The sequence below is a fragment of the Phodopus roborovskii genome, unplaced genomic scaffold (genome assembly GCF_943737965.1).
Source record: "Phodopus roborovskii unplaced genomic scaffold, PHOROB, whole genome shotgun sequence".
Lineage (NCBI taxonomy): Eukaryota > Metazoa > Chordata > Mammalia > Rodentia > Cricetidae > Phodopus > Phodopus roborovskii.
The window spans coordinates 5,413,071-5,437,299 of NW_026125543.1; the positions used below are offsets into that span (position 1 = coordinate 5,413,071).

At 35.2% G+C, this 24,229-nt stretch overlaps 1 protein-coding gene across 1 annotated transcript; it reads left to right on the forward strand.

Annotated features, from left to right (window-relative positions):
• Positions 1-744: 744 nt before the first annotated feature.
• LOC127216366 (arylacetamide deacetylase-like 2) lies at positions 745-19,887 on the forward strand. The gene is made up of 5 exons (XM_051177007.1): positions 745-924; positions 7,653-7,875; positions 9,036-9,105; positions 11,173-11,344; positions 19,190-19,887. Exons 1-5 carry the CDS (start codon positions 787-789, stop codon positions 19,790-19,792), a joined length of 1,206 nt encoding a protein of 401 aa, XP_051032964.1. The 5' UTR covers positions 745-786; the 3' UTR covers positions 19,793-19,887.
• Positions 19,888-24,229: the final 4,342 nt, after the last annotated feature.

Genomic DNA, 24,229 nt, shown 5'->3' on the forward strand with positions numbered 1-24,229 from the left:
GTCCTCAAATAAGGAATTCATATGTTAACATGCATAGACATAGCTTAGAGCAATGCAAAAAAAAAGAATAAGGACATTTCATAAAAGAATGGATTGAATGGATTCATGACATGTTTACTTATTTAATTCTTGCTTAACACAGAGCATAATATAATGTTGCAACAAATGTTTCTTAATGAATATATAATATATTCATGTTTCTGTATGTAGCTATATGAATTTCCTAAATTTAACTTTAGTGTGTGATTAATTCTGTCTAAAAGTTTCTGCATTAAGTGAATTAATTATGTAACTTGGACTAGCATTTAGTTTCCTGTCATCTAGTCTTCTGCTCACTTGACACAGCCTATTTTTTTAAAAAAAAATAATCCATGCTATAGCATTTAGCCATTGGGTTGATTAAATATTACTCTAATTTATTTTTAAATTCTTGTCACTACTTTTGGTAAAATAACACCAGAAAATGGTTTCTTATCTTTCTTGTGCTGTGCTTAGAGTCCCACTAAGATGTGTTTCACTGATGTGAAAGAACTTTATATTTTCATAATGGTTTTTCTTTTGACATAAATTTTCAACAGATTTTTCATGGTGCCTTGTGTTCAACAAAGAAGCACAGTTTCCTTACCTGTTATAACACTGGCCTGATCTTAGAACTGGATACTCAATGAGTGTTGCTTTATTGTAATTTTATCTGAAGACTTGGTCTGATACCTTTGTCTTACTATTTAGCAATCTATATATGAGGTGACATTTCACTGTCAACACAGAGAAAGTTGGAGGTTTATCATGAGGTACAAAACTCTGTTCTTTGGTTTATCTTGTATCATTTTTGCTTATTATATTTATATACCCATACCAGAAAACATTGAAGAACACTGGAAAGTGAGAATCATAGATGCTCTTATGAAAGTATCATCACTTATGGTAATGTATTTTCCTGGAAAATTGGGAAGCCTTGTTACAAATATCTGGTTTCCTTTAGTCAGTATTTTAAAAGAGAATTTGCTTTTGTTTAATGCTATACATACCAAATAATGTTATAGTTTATGCATTTAATATTTTAGTTAATTATTAACATGCTTTATTGTCTGTTGTGGGGCACACAATGTTTGTATGATGTTATTTCTAAAGTTAGTTCACAATGTTTGTATGATGCTATTTCTAAAGTTAGTTATATATTGACAAGCATAACTAACATTCCTGATAGAGGACTTCGGTAAATTGTTCAAATGTTTGAATGTATTCGATGCTTTTCAGATATCTATACATTTTCTTAAGCTCACAAGTATTAATCATTCATATTATAAACTTTTGGTGTATTTTTAACCTTCTTCTGTTTTAGTATCTTTTGTCCTTTTTAGGTATTTCTTAACTTAGCTTCCTGTACTCAAAACTGTGTGTTCTCATGCCAAAAGAAGTTTATATATGGTTTACATTTATCAATTTTAAGTTGATAATATTTAACTCAATGGCAATGATGATTTCATTACAGGTTTATATAAGTACTATGTTAATATTAAAATAAACTGTATTTTAATAGTCAGAAAATTTATACTGGCATCTATTTAAATTTTTATATAATTTTACAATTACTTGTGGAAGATAGCTGGCTATCCTATCTGTTTTTGTGTTAGTCTGTTGTGAGATTGCATCCATGAAATACACTAGAAATCTTCACCGTGTACTTATGAGCAAAGCACATTTGTTTAAGTAGAAAGTGTGCTGTTTGACACATGCGTCCTGACACTTCTTAGAGATACACAGATATTCAAAGGCCACATCTTGACACCTGATACTGCTGTTATTCATCCTTAGGTCTATGGTACTGGAATTCAGATTTTACAATGACACTTGCAAAATTTGAACTTAAGGATACACCATGTTTTCTGTTACCAAAATGCGCTTATGTTTGGAAGCAGAACAGTTATTGAGGCAATAGGAAGATTAAGGAGAAGACAGGAACAAACAATGTGCTGGAGAAGAAGAGCAATCTTCCCACACAAGACAACTGTCCTATTTTCATGTGGGTGACTGTGATTACATATCCTGGTAAAAAGTAGAATAGTTAAGACAGTGTTTATTTTATTTCATATCATAGAATACAGTCCACTATTCCAGAAAAATCAAGGTGTTAGGGTTTTGATATGCCATCTCATTCACAATCAAGAATAGAGAGAAATGAGTGCATGTGTGATTGTATTTAGATAGCTATCAGGGCTCCAATCAGGGGAACATATTCACCTACCTTAAGGCTGTGCCTTTCCCCATCAATTAATATAATCAAGACATGTTCCCATAAATATGTTCACCAGCCAATATCATCTAGAGAGTTCCTTAAGAAAACTCTCCTAAGGTGATTCTAGGTTGTATGAAGTTGACAGGTAAACTGATATTAAAATAACTGACACATTTTCTTCTGAGTTCAAAGTTAGTTAGGTTATCTAGTTTGGGTTTCTCAATGCCTCACATTGTTGACTGGACAATAGAGGAAATGAGGGTGAACAAGTGCCATTGTATGACTTACACCAGTGTCCCTGAGTAGTTCATAGTATCACTAGTTCATATATCACATATCACTAAACTGACTGAATACTTATATCAATATAATGTATCTTGAAATCATATAATTGTAAAATTTGACTTTTGTGTCCTCAAATGTAAAAGAGAATTATGAAACATATAAATATATATTGTTTTCCTTATACATGAACAAATTATGACAATTATTTAAATGATCATTCCCATGATTAACAAGCTTACACTGGGAGCTCACTTGATAAACGTTTTGTTTAACATTTTACAGCCAGTAATTTTTATTTATGTATCATTATTTCTCATGTCTTACTTTCATTTATATACATTTCAGAGCTATGTCTTACAGATTACAGAAATACTATGTACTGCAGTATTTAAAAAACTCACATAGAAGTATCATTTACATTAATCAATTTATATTTGTTATCATCTTTGCTATGATTATAATAAATTATTCAATGCTCTTGGTATTTACTGTTCAAATATGCTATATTTTTACTCCCATTTCTTGCCATTTTTGCATCAATTGGAATACATTTTTGCCAATAAATGTATTTTTCTATTGCAAGTTGGACTATTTTCTTCCATTTCTTATTTTTGTAATTCTATTGAAATAAGAAATGCTGTGTGAAATACACTGCTGCTTTACTTCCTTAGGTTGACTAATCCTATCTTATTTGACTTCCCAACATACAACAATGGGTGCATTATTCTTAACCATGACTTAAAATATTAGGTATTACATGTCTGTTGCTTACTTTTTATGCATGGCATAGATTCAATAGTGACCCTTTTATAGAAAATATTATTTTATCCTTGTAGTTCTTACATTTGCTCTTTCTATTAAAGGTGTGGGTGTCCCATATAATATAACTTGATCTCTTCTCAATATTAATCCATTTTATTTTAGAAGTTATGAGTAGTTCAACTTGTTTCTGAAGAATACACTTGTTTTCTTTGTTGTTCTTTGATTTAAGAGTGACAATGTCTTTGGTATCAGCCTCTCTTCCCTCAGGATTATTTTTCACTATATTCACTAAGAAAAATTTGGTGAAGAATAATTCTTGTAGACTTTCTAGTTGTGTCAATTATTTATTTTTTCATGTATCCTGTTTTAAAACCATATATCCTTCATATATGCAAATCTATGTTGTGAGTGCTATTCTTTCATCACACAGTCAGCTGTTCTCTGATGTGCATTTTGTTTTTATGAAATAAGCCATTTGCAGTCCTTCTCAAACATTTTGTGTTATTGCTCAGCACTTTCAGTGTGATTTTTCTGAGTATACATTTACTGTAAGTTTTAAGAAGTATTTGATGTATTTATTTATTCAGTGTGTGTATTTGCACACACAGTTACAGGTTCCTGCCACAGCATGCATACACTTACAGATCAAAGGACAGCGTTGGAGTCAGTTCTTTCCTTTCACTGTGTGGGTATCAGTGATAGAACTCAGGTTGTCAGTCTTGGTGGCAAGCACTTATACCTACTGAGTCATGCTTTGTTCTGTGACTGTCTTTTCTGAGTATTAATGGGGTTCCTAGATATATAAATATACATCTTTTAAAATCTTGGCAGGTAGATCATTAACTGTATCTTTTCTGCTGTAACATTTCATCTTTCATTTTTTTTTATCAAGCAAGAATTATATTTACAGTATTTAGTCTATTTGTAATTGGCAAAATTAAAGAAAATACTCTATCATCTGTCCCATCTTTGTGAGTCTAATGATTTACATTTAATTTATCTTTTATCATAACTAAGGAAAGCTATAATTATAACTATCTAATCTTCAACTTCATTAAAGACCCAAGATGTCAGATCACTAAGGATTGTCCCATAGATCTTAGATTTGCTTCCTTAACTTCAATTACTGTTTTTATTTCAGATTATATATTTTTGATATATTTCACTTTCAATGAATCCTTTCTGCTAACTCCCTTTTATTATTGTAGTTTAGTTATAAATGTTATATTTTGGATATATCATCCCCTAGTTCTTCTATGGATTTTTCATTGAGTCCTTATACACTTCATTTCTTAAGGTTGTCTGTTATTTAATTTGTTTCCAGAAGATTCACTTTTACATTGTGGAACCTAATTATAATAGATGTTTAATGTCATTGACTTCAGATGCATATAATCTCAAGTCTACTTCTTTGATTTTGTTTCCCACAGGAACATAGTCTCATTTGCTTTATTCTCTTGTCATCAGGTAACTCTGGTTTGTATCATGGGTATTCTGAATACTCTGGTATGGTGAATTGAATGAGAGTGCCCTCACCGGTTCATGTCATAAATTTCATATTTGGACCCCTGGTGGTGTAATTGTTTGGGAATGACTTGGAGAAGGTGTGTCACTGGACACTGGTTTTGTTTTCAGGTGTCAAATGATGTTTTGTGATTCAGAGCTAAGTTCTCAGATATTTCTTTGCTCTGCTCTCATGGCCTATAACCCTCTCAAAGTACAAGTCAAATTAAGTGTTTTGTTTGTTTGTTTTATTATAAGTTGCTTTGATGGTGTTTTATCACAGCAATAGGAAAATAACTAAGACACATGGGCTCTTCTAAATTTCTAATAAGAATATAGACTATTATATCACTGTTTTTGGAGTCTATCAGTTAGGTTATCAAGGGGTTAAAGAGACAAAGTATTTATGTTTATTAAAAATATTCAAGAGGGGTGGATAAAAATTTAAAAAGTATCCACTCTCTGACATGATTCAGAGAATAATTATATCGAACTATTCTCATTGGTTTTTTAGCTCTGTATTCAACATAAACACTCCAAGCAGATTAATGCTAACTTGGGATTACATCTGCTTTAACTAATAAATTGCTTATCTATTGGTGGCCAGTAAAGTAAATAGAGATAATGGTTCTGTAAAACAAATTAAAACACTGCTACCAACAAACATATATTTATACATATTAAGCTTACCAAAGCAAGAATTATCTATATACTTCTATTTCTAAGGCCCAGAAATTAAATATGATTGCCTGCTTTACAAATGATTTAAAGATATGTTTTTCTGTGCCTGTGCTTATTTCTATATATGTATGTATGTTTAAAGTATAAGCTTTACGGATTTTTTAAACCTGAAGTACCATTGTGATAACATAATTCTTTTAAAAAAATTTAAATTAGAAACAACCTTTTTTTAATATGTCAATCCTGGTTCTCTCTCCCTCTGTTTCTCCCCTGCCCTCCACCAGCCCCCTATCTGATCCCCTTTCTGCTTCTCTGTGATGATGAGACCTTCCATGGAAGATCTTCAAAGTCTGTCATATCATTTAGAGCAGGATCTAAGACCTCCTGCATGTATCAAGGTTGAGAGAATATCCATCTATGTGTAATGGGCTCCTAAAGTCCAGTCATATACTAGGAATAAATACTAATCCACTACCAGAGGCCCTATAGATTTCCCAGGACTCCTAACTGACACCCACCTTCAGGGGGCCTGGGTCAGTCCTATACTGGCTTCCCAGATATATATATATATATATATATATATATATATATATATATATATATATCTCCTAAATCAAACAAGATAGAAACAGAACAACATACATCTAAATGTATCCTCTGGCTTTCCATAGATGTATATGGTAATACATGCCTGGATACCACACACACACACACACACACACACACGCACACATGCACACACGCACATGCATGCACACACACATGCATGTACATGCACTCAGGCACGCACACATATACACGCATGTGAACACACACGCATGCATACGCACACACACACACACACACAAACTTTAAACATTGAAACTAAATTTAATGAACAACAGATAAAATAAAATATTGGGAATATACATACACAGAGAGGAAACATAAAATACTTTTTCCAGGTAGTATTTTTAGATAAAACTAGGAGTTAAGGAGAGCCTAACCCAATGAAAACTATGGTGCCAAAAATTTGTGGTACCCAATGACATTACTTTGTTGTATGCTTGAGATTTCTTATTTTTAATAAGCTTTTATTGTTTCATAATTTCATAAATTCACTAGTTCTCTCTGAAGAAACTGTTCTCAAAATTTTCTCTTTCTATTTTTATGTCTTCTTTCTTTGTGAAAACCAATTAGTTTAATTAGTTTCCTGCCTTAACATAGGGGGTCATTATATACCAGAGCAAGAATAACTGTCTAGACCACTGAAGAAAGTGACCTCTCCCCCTTCAACAACCATTGGCTATCAGTATTTCCTGAAGCTTGAGTGGGACCTCATAAACAAGTTCTTCATCCATCAGGAAAAGTTGATTGATCAATCTTTTGCAGGTCTTATACAGATCAACTTATTGATATTTCTATAGTATAAATAAAATAATCATGAATGTGTTGGGGCATGTAATAAGTTTTTTTTGGTCTAACAATACTTTCATAATTTTCTAATGTAAAGATGATAATCCTTTGACTTATTTGATGCAAATATTTTCTGATTTTATTGTCCTTTGTGCTTCACTAATACTCCTTTTTTGAAAAAGTAAATAAAATGTATATTTACTGATCAATCTATCACATATCTAAATTCTTTTGATCATATCTTCCAGACCCTTCTAATTGCATAGCCCTCTCAGCAGCATGTCTGTTTTCAAAAATAATATGTATAAATCACTGTGATGAGTTAGTGTTGCCTATATGTGTATGGATGTAGAGCCATGTACTGGAGCCAGGATGAAATACCAAGGGCCATTTCTCTGAAGGTACCTGATTATCTCATTCCCAGTGGGCATTAACTGTCACTAGCTCCTGAGTCTGGTTAGGTCCAATACATACTTACATATTATTTGATATTATGTGCACATTTGGTCATGTGCACATCTCAGGTAACCAGAGCATCTGTGAGTTTATGTGTGATGGCCTTGTCATGTCTGAAGATACCGTATTTCAGCCATATTCCTCTACTTCTGTGTTTCCATATCTTTCTTTTCTATCTCCTGAGATGTCCATTTCACCTGTGATGAGGGACGCACTAGACACAGTGAAGCATTATTACACCATCTGCAATTTTTCCATTGGATCTTTATGTACATTTAGTGTTACTAAAATAAAATAATAAATTAATGCATGCATTTGGATGTTGTTTTGCTAGGGTACATTATTTGAAAATATGGGTATTATGAAATTTGAAGATTTTTTCTTCATATTGATGGAACTTCAAAATACAAAGCCAGTTTCAGATGAAAATATTACAGTTATAGACACAGACTTCAGTGGCATTCCTGTTCGTCTGTATTTGCCAAAAAAGAAGTCTGACAGACAGAGACCAGCTGTTATTTACATTCATGGTGGTGCCTTTTGCTTTGGAAGCCGCAGTAAGTATATTTTAATGTGCATTTTAGCTTTGTTTTCATTTACTATATGAATGTAACTCTGCATTTTCATGACCTTATTACACCTCCTCCTACAATGACTTCATTTTTCACTTGAAGGTTTGATAGTAGTCATTATGTTTGTTCCTTACATAATGAATGCCATTTTATGCTTTTTAAGTGAATTGTTTTTTTTTCTGATAACTTTGACATTGTATTCTGTAAATATTTTAATCATAATAAATTTACAATTTTGTCCCCACCTCTTTGTGTAATAACTAGATTCAGTCCATAGTTAATTTCTGTAGGAAATATTGCAGGCAAGAATACATTGATTGGTTTTATCTACAATTACATTTTTTGATTATATTCAGAAAGGCAACCTAGACTTTCTTTTAAAGCCTAAGCCTCTCACAATGGAAAAAACATTTAAAAATTACTCCAAGAAGTATATTTAGCCTTAGATAAACTAAAATAAAAACCCTTTATTAACAGGAAGGAGAACTCTAACGAATCTTTAAAGATTAATTATGCTGACTATCTGAATTTATGACTATTATATTAGTGTTATATAATCTTGTTTCTAGAGTTTTAATTTATAGACAGTCTTATGGATATGGACATGGTTACTTTGACAGGGTAAAGGCATACACTTTGCTTCTCCTAAAGAAATATAAATCAATGATAGGGTTTTTACTATTAAAGTTTCGGGACTATGATCTTCACCATTTCTCACAGATTACTGTCTGTACAATATTGCCTAGTGTAGTTTCCTTCAGTACCGCTCAGCCACAAGCCTCCTTCTAATATAACTGACCCCATAAATGAGGAGTGCATGATCAGTCACAGCACAGTATGCTCTGTGACCAGAGTCAAGTGAAGCTAGCATCATTATGAAGCCAGAAGAAGTTATCTGAGAGAACCCAAACAGTCTTGTGTCAGGGTACACAGAACAACTCTCTTTCACTGTGACCTAACAAGATTTTTGTCTTCTGGCCTGGATGAGGAGCGTTTTAATGGGTAGAAGATAAGGAAGGTTGTAGAAGTGTTGGCTTCAAGATTTCCATCAAGTAGTCACAATTTTCTGTGAGGATTAATAGGTGTGCCTAGGTTTCAATATTCTGGCATTTACATAGCTTTGTTCTTTATTTATTTCATTTCAGAGATGCTACCCTTTGATTTTCTGAACCGACTAACAGCCAACAAACTTGATGCTGTTGTTATAGCACCAGAGTAAGAGACTGACAATCTTTATTACTGTGACCCTTGCCCTCCCATCACAAGCTTGCTTTATAGTACAAGTTACAAAATCCTCAGTGATGGCTGGACTGCTGTTGGGAAATTTTGGTTTATAAAATTTTTCTTAGCTTTGTAATAGCAACATTTTCTCAACAAGGCCCAATTTTGCTTTAATTTATGCAGTGGCAGATACCTGTGAGAGGCAGAGAAGAGAGCATCTTGGCCAATAGAGCAGTGGTAGTTTTTAAAGCATAAAGCCTGTCCAGGTAATATTCCTGAAGTGTATACTCATCATACCTGAGGTGTGGTGGGCTTTATTTAATATGGTAACAAAAAAAATGTATGTTAGAGTTATTCTTGGGTCCAATAATACTAATTAGAACTAATTGGGACCACTGTAACAAATAATAAAAGCCCAGCGACAGATATTGGGGTTCAAGACTGAAGATCAGAAAAGTGAAGCAGCTGCCCACTAGCTCTTACTTCTACCTCAGGCTGAAAGGGTTGTCCTGTCCTCAGCGTAGCTGAGTAATAAATCTCTGAAACTGCATACTGAATGTCTTCTTCCTATCTTATATACCTCCGCAGAGATGGGATGAAAGATGTGGGATCCTAAGTGCTGAGGTCTCCTTTGTGTGAGCTGTTTCTCTTTTAGACCGATTCACTCTAATATAACCCTGGGTGGCCTTGAACTCACAGAGATCCTCTGCCTTGTCTCTTGAGTCCTGGGAATAAAGATGTTTCTATAGCTAACTAGTGTGGCTGATAGAATAAAAGGTGTATATCACCATTGCTTGGCTCTATGGCTGTGGCTAGCTTTGCATCTTCAGTGGCTTTATTAGATCATAAACAATATTTCACCACAGCCCACTCAAAGATTTTAAGAAAGTGTTCAATGACAGCTCTTAGTATTTCATGACTTTTGCTCAAATGTCTAACAACAAACAACAAAGTTAAATGCATGTTTATTGCTTTATAACCTATTGGGTTTATTCTGTACTTCTTATATCCCATCATGTGGTTGGAGAAAATTTGCTTGTCCCTGCAAATTTTATAGTATAGGAATGGGCTTGCAAAATTGTGTATTTGTGCTAAAACACTATAAGGAATTTTGAATGACAGTATAATATGGTCAAGTAGAATAGACTAGCAGATTCATCACCATCCTGCTCATAGCTACCTTTTTAAAGCAAACAGAATTACTTACATTTGAGAAATTTCTAACTTACAGTAAAATAAGTTACTTCTTCTTTAAGGATTCTAAACTTATTTTAAGAATTTTTTTGTTCTTTAACCAGGATGATAATCGTATTTTGATGTTACATGGTTGATATTATGCAATTTTAAATACCTAGACACAGATTAAAATTTAAAAAGTCACAAGTACTATCTGACTAGTATTATTTATTATAGAACTTAGAATAACTGGAGAATTCTAATTGATATCTTAATGTCCAATAGTGAGGGTTAAAAAATAAGAAGGCTTAATTGAGGTGTGACTATATAACAGAACACACAATGAGAGGGGAGTGAGGATGAAAGAGTTTTGTAGTAATACATATTGATATACCTTACATATTCATGTATCAAACTGTTTATTTTAATTCACATCCTCAAGCTTATGAAATGAAATTCTACAGTGTTGAGGAATTTAACCTAAATAAATTTCTAATTAAAGGAAACTACCAATACTTTGCAGTCAGATTTTCTGATTTTATTTATTTATTTTTTTTGAACAATCTAATCAATGACCATGAATTGCTTTGGAGCCACCGACTCTATTGAGAGTCTGGTGAAGTTACAGGCTTTATTAAGGTGAAGACACATGCTACCTTATTCTTTCTTCTCATTGACTCAATACAAAAAGCACTTTAAACCAGAATCTACTTCTTGTTTTAAAATAGAAGCTAGTAGTAAGGCCAGGTTTAATTGATGAGTTTAAAGATTCAAAGTAGGGCCCAAATTTTACTTATATATCTGCTGCTAAAATTGAGAGATAGTTGGATACATAAGCTTAATCATAAGTGCTTGGTTGCTTTTTTGTTTCATTTACCTCTAAAGCTACAGACTGGCTCCTCAGTATCCATTCCCAGCTGCCCTTGAAGATTGTGTTTTTGTGGTCAAGTTTCTTCTCCAGGATAAAGTTATTGAAAAATATGGAGTGGATCCTTCTCGCATCTGTATTTCAGGAGACAGTTCTGGGGGCACCTTGGCAGCAGCAGTGACTCAACTGGTATGTTATGTGTGCTATATATGATTGAAACCAGAACAATTTAGTCCTGACACAAAGGAAGTGCGTCAAATGTTGTGTTTGAATTATGCTTGTACTATAATCTATAAAACATAAAATAACCACATAAGTTTATTCTTTTTTCATGATTTAGCTTTAGTGGTTTTAATTAAGTAACATTAACTAAGGATCTCATTGTGTGTGTGTGTGTGTGTGTGTGTGTGTGTGTGTGTGTGTGTACAGTGCATGCCTAGTATAAATTGAATATAAGGATGTATACTTGCTAGACAAATGATCTACTATAGCACTGTGTAACTACCTCCTTTTAAACTCTTCTTGAAGTGATTTCTTGCTAAGCATTTCAGGCTGAACTTGAACTTGCTCTGTAATATGGCTATGCCTTAAAATTGCAATCCCTCCACGTCAACCCCAAGTACATGGACTAGTGCTACACCATCCAGCCTACCTTATCATACTAATTTAAAAATATAGAATAACTTCTACTATTAGTTTTTCAAAGATAAATTGTAAAATCTGTGTGATTTTGGTTTACTGTACTTGATTTATATTGATTACTTTCTTCTCTCTCTGACTAGAAGACCTGATAAAAGTCAGCTAAAGAAAAAATGAGTTATTAGGGTTTATAGTTTGACATGGTACAGAACATCTTGGCAGAAAAGCCATCGCCATGGAAGGAGTTTATCTCTGTGAAGCAGGAGATTGACGCTATTTGCTTACATTTCTCAAGGACATACTGCAAGAGTCATGAAGCAGAGTCAATGGAGGAATGATGCCCAGTGACTTATTCTTTATGTCTCACTCAGATTGTTTTCTAATGTCCTCTAGGGTTACCTACCCAATAGTGGAGCCTCCTACAATAGGCTAGGCACATCAGTCTTTAGGAAATCCTGTGCAGTCTCAACCAAATGTCAGTCATACATAGACACTTTAATGTTCTATCCTTTCAGCTTGTGCCAAGCTGACAAAGCAAAATAAAAGAAAAACCAGCCAGGACAATTGAGTTCTTGTAAATTGCATACAAATGCATCATTATTCAACTATAATCTTTACTTTCTTGTTTATCTCCAATATCTCATATTAATATCTTATATTAATATTAACCACATTTCAACTTAAAATTACCATAGTCTTTACAAATTCAAAGACACTTTAATGGTCAGTCATTCTAAAATAATCTTTCTCTAAAATTCCAAAGTCAATTACTGTGGGTTCCTATAAAAAATTAGATACTTACATATTCCAATAAGGAAGAATTATAGCATAATCTCAATCAGAACAAAGCAAAACAAAAATCTAGCATAGTAACACTCAGTGTCAAACATTGGAAAGTCACTATATAAGAGTTCAAAGGGCTTGTCATGACACATATAGTATGTCTCATAGGCTCAGGCTGCCATAACTCCACAGTTGCTGTTGTTCTTGTTGGTAAGCCCATAGTTCTGACATATTCAAAATGTTGTGATCTCTACTGCAACGGTAATGAACACTCACTAAGAACCCCTTTGTATTTTGTCTTCAGGGGCTCTGACCCTGCTCCATGGTGACAAGCTTCCACCTCCTTTCATGAGCCCTTCAATTCCATGGCTTCTACTTCAACTGAGGCTTAACAGTCATCATTAGCCTCACTAGGTCCTCATGCCAAACCTCAGTTGTTCTCTATGACCCCTTCATTCCTTTGTGCAGCAGGTACAATCTTGGCCCCATATGAACTATGACTTCTATGCTGACCCCGAGGAAATACTTCCTACAAGATTTGGACTCAATGGTGTCAGCACAATTTTCTGTCCCACCTGCCAGCTCCCAAAGAATCATACAAATCACACAGAGACTTATTATGAAAGCTTGGGCAATAGCTTAGGCTTGTTCCTAACTAGTTCTTATAACTTAACCCATTTTTATCAATCTACTTTGTGTCTCATGGCTTTATTACCTCCTCTGTCAATAGTGTTCATGTTGCTTCCCCTGTGTCTGGCTGATGACTCTGTCCTTCTTTTTTCCCAACATTCTCACAGTCTGACTCTGCCTAATCTTTTTCTGTGTAGTTAGCTCTTTGAAAAGCCTATGAGAGCAAGTCTCTTCTTAATCACAATTGATTCTTCAGTCCAAAAATCAGTTGATTGTTTCAGAAAACCAAAAATTTCACTTTAATGGTTCCTAATTCAAAATATTACATGAATGTCTATGATAGAGTCTGAGATATTTTCAAATTTCTGGAAAATGTTGTTAACAGGCTTGAATTCATAGCTTGCTCAGACTGTTCTTTTAAATATCTAGGACCACAGCTCAGGAGCTTTATCACCCACATAAAATGGGCCCTTCCACATCAATGTCCCACAGGCTTGTCATAGGACAATTTATTTATTTATTAAATATTTTAAAATATTTTTTTAATTTAAATTACAAACAAGCTTGTTTTACATGCCAATCCCAGTTCCTCTCCCTTCCCTCCTCCCCTGACCCCCTACTGACCAGCTATCTCATCTCCTTTCTGCTCCCCAGGAAGGGTAAGGCCTTCCATGTGGAATCTTCCATATCTGCCACATCATTTGGAGCAGAGCCTAGGCCATCGCCCATGTATCTACGCTGGAAAGTATCCCCCTATGTGGAATGGGCTCCCAAAATCCATTTGTATACTAGGGATAAATAATCATCTACTGCCCAGTCCTTCTAACTGATACCCACATTGTTCAGTGGGTCTGGGTTGGTCCTATGCTGGTTTCCCAGCTATCAATATGGGAAATGAGCTTCCCCTTATTTAGGTCAGCAGTTTCTGTGGGTTTCTCCAACCAGGTCTTTACCCCTTTACTCATCACTCCTCTCTCTGCAACTGGATTCCAGAAATTCAGCTCAATGTTGAGCTCTGCTTCTGCTTCTATCAGCTACTGGATGAAGGCTCTAGGATGGCATTTAAGGTAGTCAATCAGCAATCCCATTATAGGGGAAGGGCATTTAAGGTAGCCTCTCCATTATTGCTTAGATTCTTAGTTGAGGTCACCCTTGAAGAACTCTGGACATTTCTCTTGCGCCATATTTCTCTTTAAACTTATAATGGCTCCCTCTCTTATAGTACCTCTTTTCTTGTTCTCCTTTATTTTTCTTCAGACTCAATCTTCCTACTCCCTCCTGTAATCCTCTCCATTCCTCTTCTTCCCTTCTCTTTCTCTTAATTCTCTATCCTCTCCCCATGCTCCCAATTTGGTCAGGAGATCTTGTCCCTTTCCCACTCTCTGGAGGATCATGTACGCCTCTCTAAGAGTCCTACTTGCTCCATAGCTTCTCTGGAGGTATGGATTGTAGGTTGGTGATGATTTGTTTTATGTCTAATATCCATATATGAGTGAGTACATACCATGTTTGTCCTGTTGTGACTAGATTGCCTTACTTAGGATAGTTTCTTTTAGTTCCATCTATTTGCCTGCAAATTTCAAAATTTCGTTGTTTGCTGAGTAGTACTTCATTGTGTAAATATACCACATTTTCTTATCCACTCTTCAGTTGAGGAACATATAGGTTGCTTCCAGGTTCTGGTTATTACAAATAATGCTGCTATGAATATAGTTGAACAGATTTCCTTGTTGTATGAGTGTGCATCCTGTGGGTATATGCCTAAGAGTGGAATTACTGGATCTTGTATACTGATTTCCATTTTCGTGAGGAACCGCCATACTGATTTCCAAAGTGGCTGTACGTTTTTGCACTTTCACCATAGTTGAGTAGAGTTTCCCTTTCTCCACATCCTCTCCAGCATAAACTGTTGTGGGTGTTTTTGATTTTAGCCATTCTGAGAGGAGTAAAAGGGTATCTCAGAGTTGGTTTGATTTGCATTCCCTGATGGCTAAGGAGCCACAGGATAATTTAATAGAGACATTTTCTAAATAGCTCTCTCTTCTCAGATATCTCTGACTTGTGCTGATTTGACAAAAGCTAATCAAGACATCCATCAAGTACAGTTTGTGCTGCCTATATATTCTTGGATGCTTGACTTTATACTTGAGCATGGACAAGCCACCGGAAGCCACATCCTTAAAGAAAAGTGACTCCCCCTTTCCCAGGAGCCATGAACTGCTAATAGCTCCTTAGAGAGGGGTGAGATGTTGTGAAGTCAAAAACTTAATGATGTTTAAGTCAGTAGAAGTATTATTTGCTAAGTGAGTTTAACAATACTCCTTGACACAAGAAACCTAAGCTTGAGTGTACTTCAATTTGTTTTCACAGGAACTACATAACCACATTTTTAATGATTTTATATTTTACACAGATAAAGGCTACACAACTTTCTCTTTTATTTTTTCTTTTAAAATTTTATTTAACATTTAATGTGCATGAGTGCTTTTGCATGCATATGTGCCCATGCACCATGTGCATGCAATATCTACAAAGGCCAGAAGTCAACATTGTATTCTATAGACATTGGAGCTCCTGTTTTGAACCACCATATAGGCACTGGGATTCAAACTTGGGGTTCTCTACAAAAGTGCTCTTAACTGATCAGTCATTTCTACAACCATGCAACATGTCTATCATTAACAGCAAATTATAATACTTTTTATTGGAAAAAATAAAAAGATATATTAGTTCTTCTAAAAGTGATCTGTTAATAGCATTTTCTGATTTATTTTCCAGAATATTTTCCTTTTTTGGTTCATAATAATATGGGTTGACCAAAGATCCTAAGCTTCATCTGAGCTGAGTCTTTAGAACAACCCCTACTTTATCAGATGATTTAATCTGTTCAATTTCCCAAATTACTAAGATATTCAAATGTTACCACACAGTCCTTGAAGGTCTTTGCTAGTTTTTAGAACTAAGGTTTTGAATTCATATTCTTATTGTAATTTTCAAGGAGTGAAAGGGCTAGCCATGTTTTCCTAAATATGACCAAGGACACACACATGTTGAAGAATGGGAGAAAATATACACTACATAAAGTCTTGGAGCAGTGCACACTTCACACTCCAAATATCTGCCATAACAATATAGAGCATTTACAGTAAAATGTTAACATATAAAATGAATTAAGAGGCTACGATCAGGTTGTGAGGAATAATAGCCACAGATGACATTGCCAAACTCTGGGACAGTGTTGAAGGAGGAATCCTGATGAAATATCATCCTGTTGTTCATGTATGTGACTCCCTGCTGGGATGATGGCTAGAAGAAAAGAGGGCAAGTGAAGTAGGGGTAATAAAATGATATGAAGATACGGAGATTTGTGCTTTGAAGAACTTAGTCATGTGTATAAATCAATGTCTTGAAGAGACTAGGGGCTGAAGGAGCCAAATCAAGAAACATTACACTTTGTGTCACTAATCTCATTTTCCCACTAGATGATGATTCACTAGAATCCCCCTGAAGAGGTGTAACTCATCATTACTTAAATGAAGTTTTGCTCCTACCTTTCTATAGCATAAGCGGTGCCATACCTCACTGGAGTGACTGGGCTCACATCTTTATCCATATGCTGTCAAGACTCAGCAGTAACTGGTGGATAGCTTGGCACCATGCTTATGTCTGATTTTGAGTTTGCAATCCCTAGGTTGCTCTGGCAAAGATTTTTTTTTATCAACTGAGTCACATCCCTAGGTTCAGATTTCACTTAATAAATTTCTTCTGTACCTCAATGAACCATGAAAAGGTTAAATAGCAGTATAATGTCCCTGTGACTCAACCACCACCAGCAGATGTTAACTCATCTGGGGACTATGACTGTTTATATATGGAAGAACTGTCATTTGACTGAACCTCGGTTTTATTGTTGTGTTCACTGATGCTTATTATCTGAACTTTCTGAGACACTGCATTTTATTTGCAAAATTATCTGCTTAAAGCCACTGGGAAGGATTGAGAACCAGCCAAGATTTTCTTGGGAAAATTTTCTTTCTTCATTTTCCTTTTGAACTTACAGGACTTTGTACCTATGGTGTGTTGTGCATTTTCAAGTTGGTCAGATAGCTTTTTCTGGCGATATGTTGTTGAGATTTCAGCTAGTTCTCTCATTTTATATAAATTAACTTCTTTGATGAGAGCATGACCTTGAGCTAAACAGATCCTGATCTCTGTAGAGGGCTGTGGATATGACACTTCTATAGAAATACATGTTTTGTTTAAATCATGATCCTTTGGGGCCTAGTATCGATTATCTCCTGCAATATGCATGGCAAGAAAATGAAAGGAAAGAATCTTCTTATAGCTGCAAACTCAGGATACTTCTCATTTCTTGTAAAGACAGATTACATATTAATGAGGGCCTTTGTGTTCCAGGCCCAAGGTACTATGCTGGATTCAGATTGGACGTTACAGCAAGCAAAAGAATTTTTTTTTTTTTTTTAAAAGATACCCGAGGGCAAATGATTTTTTTTCACTCTGTGCTCTTCCAAATAAGTCTTTTTAGTTTAGTGCTTCTTTTCTAATTTCCCTGTCCTGATTTTAATTCTTCCTAGCTTCTTCTCCTCTAGCCTGAAAACTCTCCTTTCCACAGACTTTAAATGATTAAAAAATTTACAAGTTACTTCTCATTGGTCAAAAGGACATTCCTAGCATAATCAATAAGTAGGTGAACTATTTACCATGGCAATACAAGGTTCCAATGTTACAGGAGTAAGACTATGACCTAATCAGGGGGTGGGGTACAGTGTCCAATAACAAGTTTGAGACATAGGTCTGTTGTCAGATAGACTTGACAAGCCAAATATTGGCATGCTTTTCTTAGGATACTTTGTGTAACAACTTGGTTAGACATCTGCAACTCTGACCTTGTGCATAGTTGTAAATTTTTACATTTATGATCTATTTTCAAAAACCATTTAGTCTAGTTTGAACATGCTCTGAGATAAAATGAGCTAATTGTGTATAATAACTCTAAACAAAAGAAACAAAGCAGGCTTCTAAATGTCTCCAGTTCTCATGGAACAAATAGATCTAGCTATGAAAAATGTCCTAGTATATTTTCTCTATATAAAAATTATAGAGATAATGAAAACTCATCTTTTTGACTAACAACAGATACATGTGCCAACAAGATTAAGATGTAATAATGAGATTACTTATACATATTACATGTGATTACAAACTACAATGCAGGTTTTGGGGAGACACCAAGCTGCTTTAGAAAAAGTGAGCAACAATTTCCAGAGTCCATGGACCTATAGGCCTTGCACGGTCAGGATTACCCTCCATCAGAAAATTACTTCTCTGGTGTGTTAACATCTGAACACTTGATATCATCTGCTGTAACTCTCACAGCCTCCATCTACACACAAACCAGTCCAGTTTCTTCTGCTCTTCAGATTTCCATAAATTGTTCTTTTATTTTCAGTCATGTTATAATATTAATAGCTAAAGGTAAGACATGGGATAGGATTATTTCAACATGTACCAACAAATGACTATGTTCCATTTGAATGGAATTTAGACTTGCTGGTTTATTATATTCATTGTTTCTACTATTTTAGATTAATGTAGGTCAAAGATTTAGATAAGCAAGCTGGGCATGACGACACATGCCTATGCTTAGACCTCATGGGAGGGTGATACAGGAAGACAATACGTCCTACATGCATAACTTGTCAGCAAAATCTAAATATGTTTTTAGATATAACCAATCTATCATATTTAGTAGGATTTTCCAGCTCATTGTCCTGTTTGATTGCCAACTATGAAGAAGGTTAAATGACATCCTCAATATTCAAACAATGAATAAATGTTGTGAATCACCAGATACTGTTTCAGTTTTATAAATTTATTTGCCTTGAGATATTAAAACAAACTTACTAATCCTTATTTGAAAATTATTGACTCATTAATACTCATTATGTATTCTGTTTACAGCTACAGGATGATCTAGAATACATAAACAAAATTAAGGCACAAGCCTTGTTATACCCTGGACTACAGGGAATTGATACCATGATGCCATCTTATCAAGAGTATGAACATGGTCCCTTTCTATCAAGGAAGGTAGCAATTAAGGTGACATGCCTATATTTAGCAAAAGATGAAGAACTGTCAAAGGCAATACTGAGAAATGAATACATGCCTGAAGGATCAAGACACCTGTTCAAATTTGTTAACTGGAGTGACTTTCTTCCTGCAAAGTATAAAAAGATCCATGTTTACAAGGAGCCCGTTCTTGGAAAATTGAATGCTTCCTATCCAACACTTATGGATAGTAGAGTATCTCCTTTGTTAGCCACTGACTCCCAGTTACAGCGATTGCCATTAACTTATATCCTCACATGTGAACATGACATCCTAAGAGATGATGGACTTATTTATGTCACCCGACTCAGAAATGCTGGAGTTCCAGTCACACATGACCACATAGAGGATGGAATCCATGGAGCCATGGCTTTTGCCACAGCCCCAATGTATTTAAATTTAGGTTTGAGGTTAATAGATAAGTATATTAGTTGGTTAGAACAAAATCTTTAAATCATTGGTACATGTAGCTTGACAGTCAATTAGTTAGCAATGTTATCTAAAGGGTATAGTTTATACTATATTAAAATTAAAGAGTTTAAACATGATTTGAACTTTGGAGAAACCAAATTTTAAGATAGAATAAATATGGTTTAGTATTTTGGAATTTACTTAATTTTGCTAATTTTCAATACAATAAAATAGAGACAATAATTTTGTTGTCATCTTTAATATCATATGTAGAGATATTCTCTGAGAAATCAAATCTAGTAGTTCAGTACTAAAGCGTGAGCATAGTTACATTGAAAAGGGCATGAGTTTCCAGTAGTGACAAGAATGGATGATGAATAGTGAGATTGATGACTCCTTATATGCCATCCTAGAGCCTTCATCCAGTAGCCAATGGAAGCAGAAGCAGACATCCACAGCTAAACACTGAGCAGAACTTCTGGAATCCACTTATAGAGAGGGAGGAGTGATGGGTGAGCAAATGGGTTAAGACCAGGCTGGAGAAACTCACAGAACCAGCTGACCTGAACAAGGGGGTGTGGCTCATGGATCCCAGACTGATAGTTGGGAAACCAGCATAGGACTGACTCAGACCTCCTGAATGTGTGTGTGTATGTGTGTGTGGTCTCCTGAAGAAGGAGAAAAAACCTTTTAAAAACCTTATAGAAGTGTACTATTTTAGATGCTTCCTAAAGTGTATACATACTTGAAAAGAATTTAAATGGAGTTGTTATGTATCAGGAAAAAAAAAGTCTCTATTAGACACCATTATCTATTATAGAAAAGGCCAGTGCCAGGTAAGGGCTACCTTTTTCAAATTTGTTGATCAGTGGATACTGTAGTTCACTACTACATTTTGTAAGACTTTGCAATTGCTCTTGGATATACTCTAGAACTTGGTAGTAAGAGTATTGCTGAAGACATTTGAGTCATAGGACATGAAGAAGCGACACTAATACTAATTGGTAAGTTTTAGCCCTGCTGGCTAGATTTCCATATATACTACTTGGAAGAAAAGTACTTATCAGTCCTAAAAAATGTGTGAACCCTGTAAGCTCCAAGAAAACCCACTCTGTTTGGAAAGGTATGCATTCTAGTACACAATAATTGAATTCTTATAATATGGATAACCAACTACATTTTGATTCTGTAATTTCCAGTGTCTTCTGGTATCTACTGCAACTGAAGTTTCACACTAACCAATGGCACATTTTGGCCTCAGCAGGGAGCCTCTAAACCTGCCACACAGTGTTGAGTCTCAACAGCTCACCTTGACCCTTCATGCATTTAAAAAGTACAAAGTTAGAGACATCTGCACAATACACCATTTGACAAGTTTTGTTGTGAGCTCAAAGTACACTCTATGGTTCTCACTGGACCACAGCTTTTGTATGCTGACTCAAAGAAGATTCCACCACAATGATACTGGTCTCTTATTAGTCATGGATGATTACTTTTTATCCCAGACATCCAGCGCCAATTAACAACAAGAAAAAGCTTTCACTTCCACAGATAGTTAATCCAAGTATTACAAAACTGACTCTGATTTAATATTTGCTTCTCTCTGAAACATCACAAGGCAGACCTCCTTCATGTAGACCTGCCTCTACACTCCTATCTTCCTAAATGTCATAACAAATGATTAATTCCCAAGCAATCAATGGTATAATTTAGGCTATAGCTTCAAAGTTCCCCACAGCACCCTCCCAAATAACACCATAGTGGTATCCACTCACAGGTAGAAATTTCTGCTGTTCTGGGGTAAAAAACAAAAACAAACAAACAAACACAAAACAAACAAACAAAAAAACCCCACAACAATAACTACAAAAAAAGAACAAAAGAGAAGTGTGTGTATTATTATTTAAATGTACAAATTACAATAATCACTGAGGGAAACCAACCAAGAGCTCAAAGCAAAAATTTGCAGGTAGGAATTGAATGAGAGACCATGGAGAAACACTGTTCAATGACTTGCTCTCCATAGTTTGCTTTCTCATAGAAGTCAAAACAATCTGCCCAGGAATAGCAGGGCTCCTCCATAATTAATCAAGATAACGTCTCATAGACATGGCTTATAGGCGAATGTGATGTAGACATTTCCTTAATCAAAGTTTCATCTTCCCAGATGGCTCTAGTTTGTGTCAAGTTGGCATGGACTAAGTAGCACACTGGTATTGTCCTAATACCAAAAACAGTTAAAGGTTTCTTGGAAAAAGAAAACAACAAACTAATAGTCACAATGAAATATTGACAAAACATTCGTGAACAAAATTCAAGAACACATCATCAAGTTCACTCATGATAAATGGACTTCATTTCAGATGCTCAAAGATGGTTCAATATACATAAACTAATGAATGGTGTAAATAGCATAAATGAATTCAAGAAAAAAAAGATGATTGCCTTCATACATGTTGAAAAAGCTTTTGACAAAAACAACACTTCACAATAATATTATCCAGATGGATAGGAATACATCTCAGCATAATAAAAGGTGTATGTGCTAAAATTGTAGTTAGTATCATTTGAGGAAAAAGTTGAGTGTGTACAATTTCTCCATTTCATATGGTCCAGTGCTACAAGTCTTTAGAGCAAATAAAAGAACTATGAATATCAATGAGAAGTTAAAATTCCTTTTCTGGAAGTAATCTGATCTTACCATATTTTACCATAAGTGGGCCTAATGCTCCATCAGAAGACAATGAGAACTAATAAGCATATGCAAAATTAATTAATTAACTAATTAATTAATTAATAGAATCAAAGTTAAAATACAAAAATCAGGAGCTCCCCCTCTATAAAAATATTAAACACCTTGAGAAATAAATTGAGAAAATAACCTCATCTTGAATAAGTTGGAAAGTTACTTCTACTGTGTAATCCCTTTAAAAGCAGAAGTGAGAGACTATTACAATGAAAAGGTTAAAACTTTAGGGAAGGAAATTGAGGAAGACATTAGAAAATGAAAAACAAAGAACAACCATGGCTATGGATATCAATAATTAATATTTAGAAAATGATTATCATATAAAGTGCTAATATAGATTTAATGCAATCCAATAAAAATAATCCAATGTAATTTCTCAATGAGATAGAGAAAAATGATCTTAAATTCCCTGGGAAGATCATGTACAGTCAAAATATCCCTGGAGAAAAGAGCACTGCCTGACAAATATCCATACTAGGTTTCTTATATTGCAGAATCTATATAGGAATGAAATATTCCTGATGTTGACTTAAAAATAGACATGGATAAAGTATTACAAGACAAAAGAATTAGTTCATGCCACTATGCCAACCTGATTTTAGACAAACATCACAGAATTATACACTAGAGGGAAGATAGTGAGCGAGGTGGGGAATGTGACTTTCTAACCCTCCACCCGAGACCCACCCCCACACATCCCATTTTGCTTGGCATTGCTTGTCCTCTAACAAGCTGGCAACAGTTCAATTTATTTACTACTTGCGTGGCCAGGGAAATAGGGTGAAAATTCCTGACAGTGATCAGAGCTTTACATCAGCAGCTGAGTTGCCCTCCCAACCGTAACTGAGAAATCAGAACCCTAGAGTGTCAGCCTTAAAATGCTGGAATCCCTAAGAACATTGTGGTAGCATTAGGTGGTAGCAACCTAAGCCAGGGACTGATAGGGATTAAAACTTAACTAGCAGAAGTGGGCTGCTTAGTGCACTCTGTGGATGTTATACTGGGCCTCCTTAGTTTGCTATGGCTGTAGAAGTAAGGCATCAAGCTGTCTAAGGATTTTACTATGGTTCTCTCCCCCTTCCTCCTTCCCCTACCTTCCCTTCTCCCTCCCCATCTTTCCCTCTCTCCCTCCTGCTCTCCCTCCTCCATCTCCCTCTGACTCGTTCTCCATTCTTGCCTCAGTTATATTTTGGGAAAAAGCCTTTCCGTATAGTCAGATGGCTGCCCTGGAGCTGGCTGCCCAGGTTCACTGTGAAGTCAGGATTCTTCTCTTGAACTCCTTGTTGTTGGGATTTCAGCTGGGCCCTACCTTGCCTGACTTAGATTTGTTTTGTTTGTTTTGTTTCGTTTCATTCAAATATTTGATTGGGAACCACTCTCTCCTTTAAAGGCTATCATGTGACCCTGTCTACTTCAAGGAACAATTGAGAGTTCCTCACATGGCCTCCTCCCATTTTCCATTTCTCAGGATTGTCTCATATGACTAAGTGGAAAAAACAATCCTTGGTTTAAGGGAGCATGTGACTGGTTAGGCTAACCCATTTAGTCACTTTGTCCGAAGGCCCTTGTTTGAAAACTTCATTCTGCCTACAAACTTTCTTCACAGAATATAAGATTAGTGTTGACTAGACTATGTATCTCACAGTGACTGGATTCTTGAGGAGCTATCTTGCAATCCTGCTTGCTACAAGCGTTTTGGATTTCTGAGTTTTTTGTAGATTCTTCTGTGT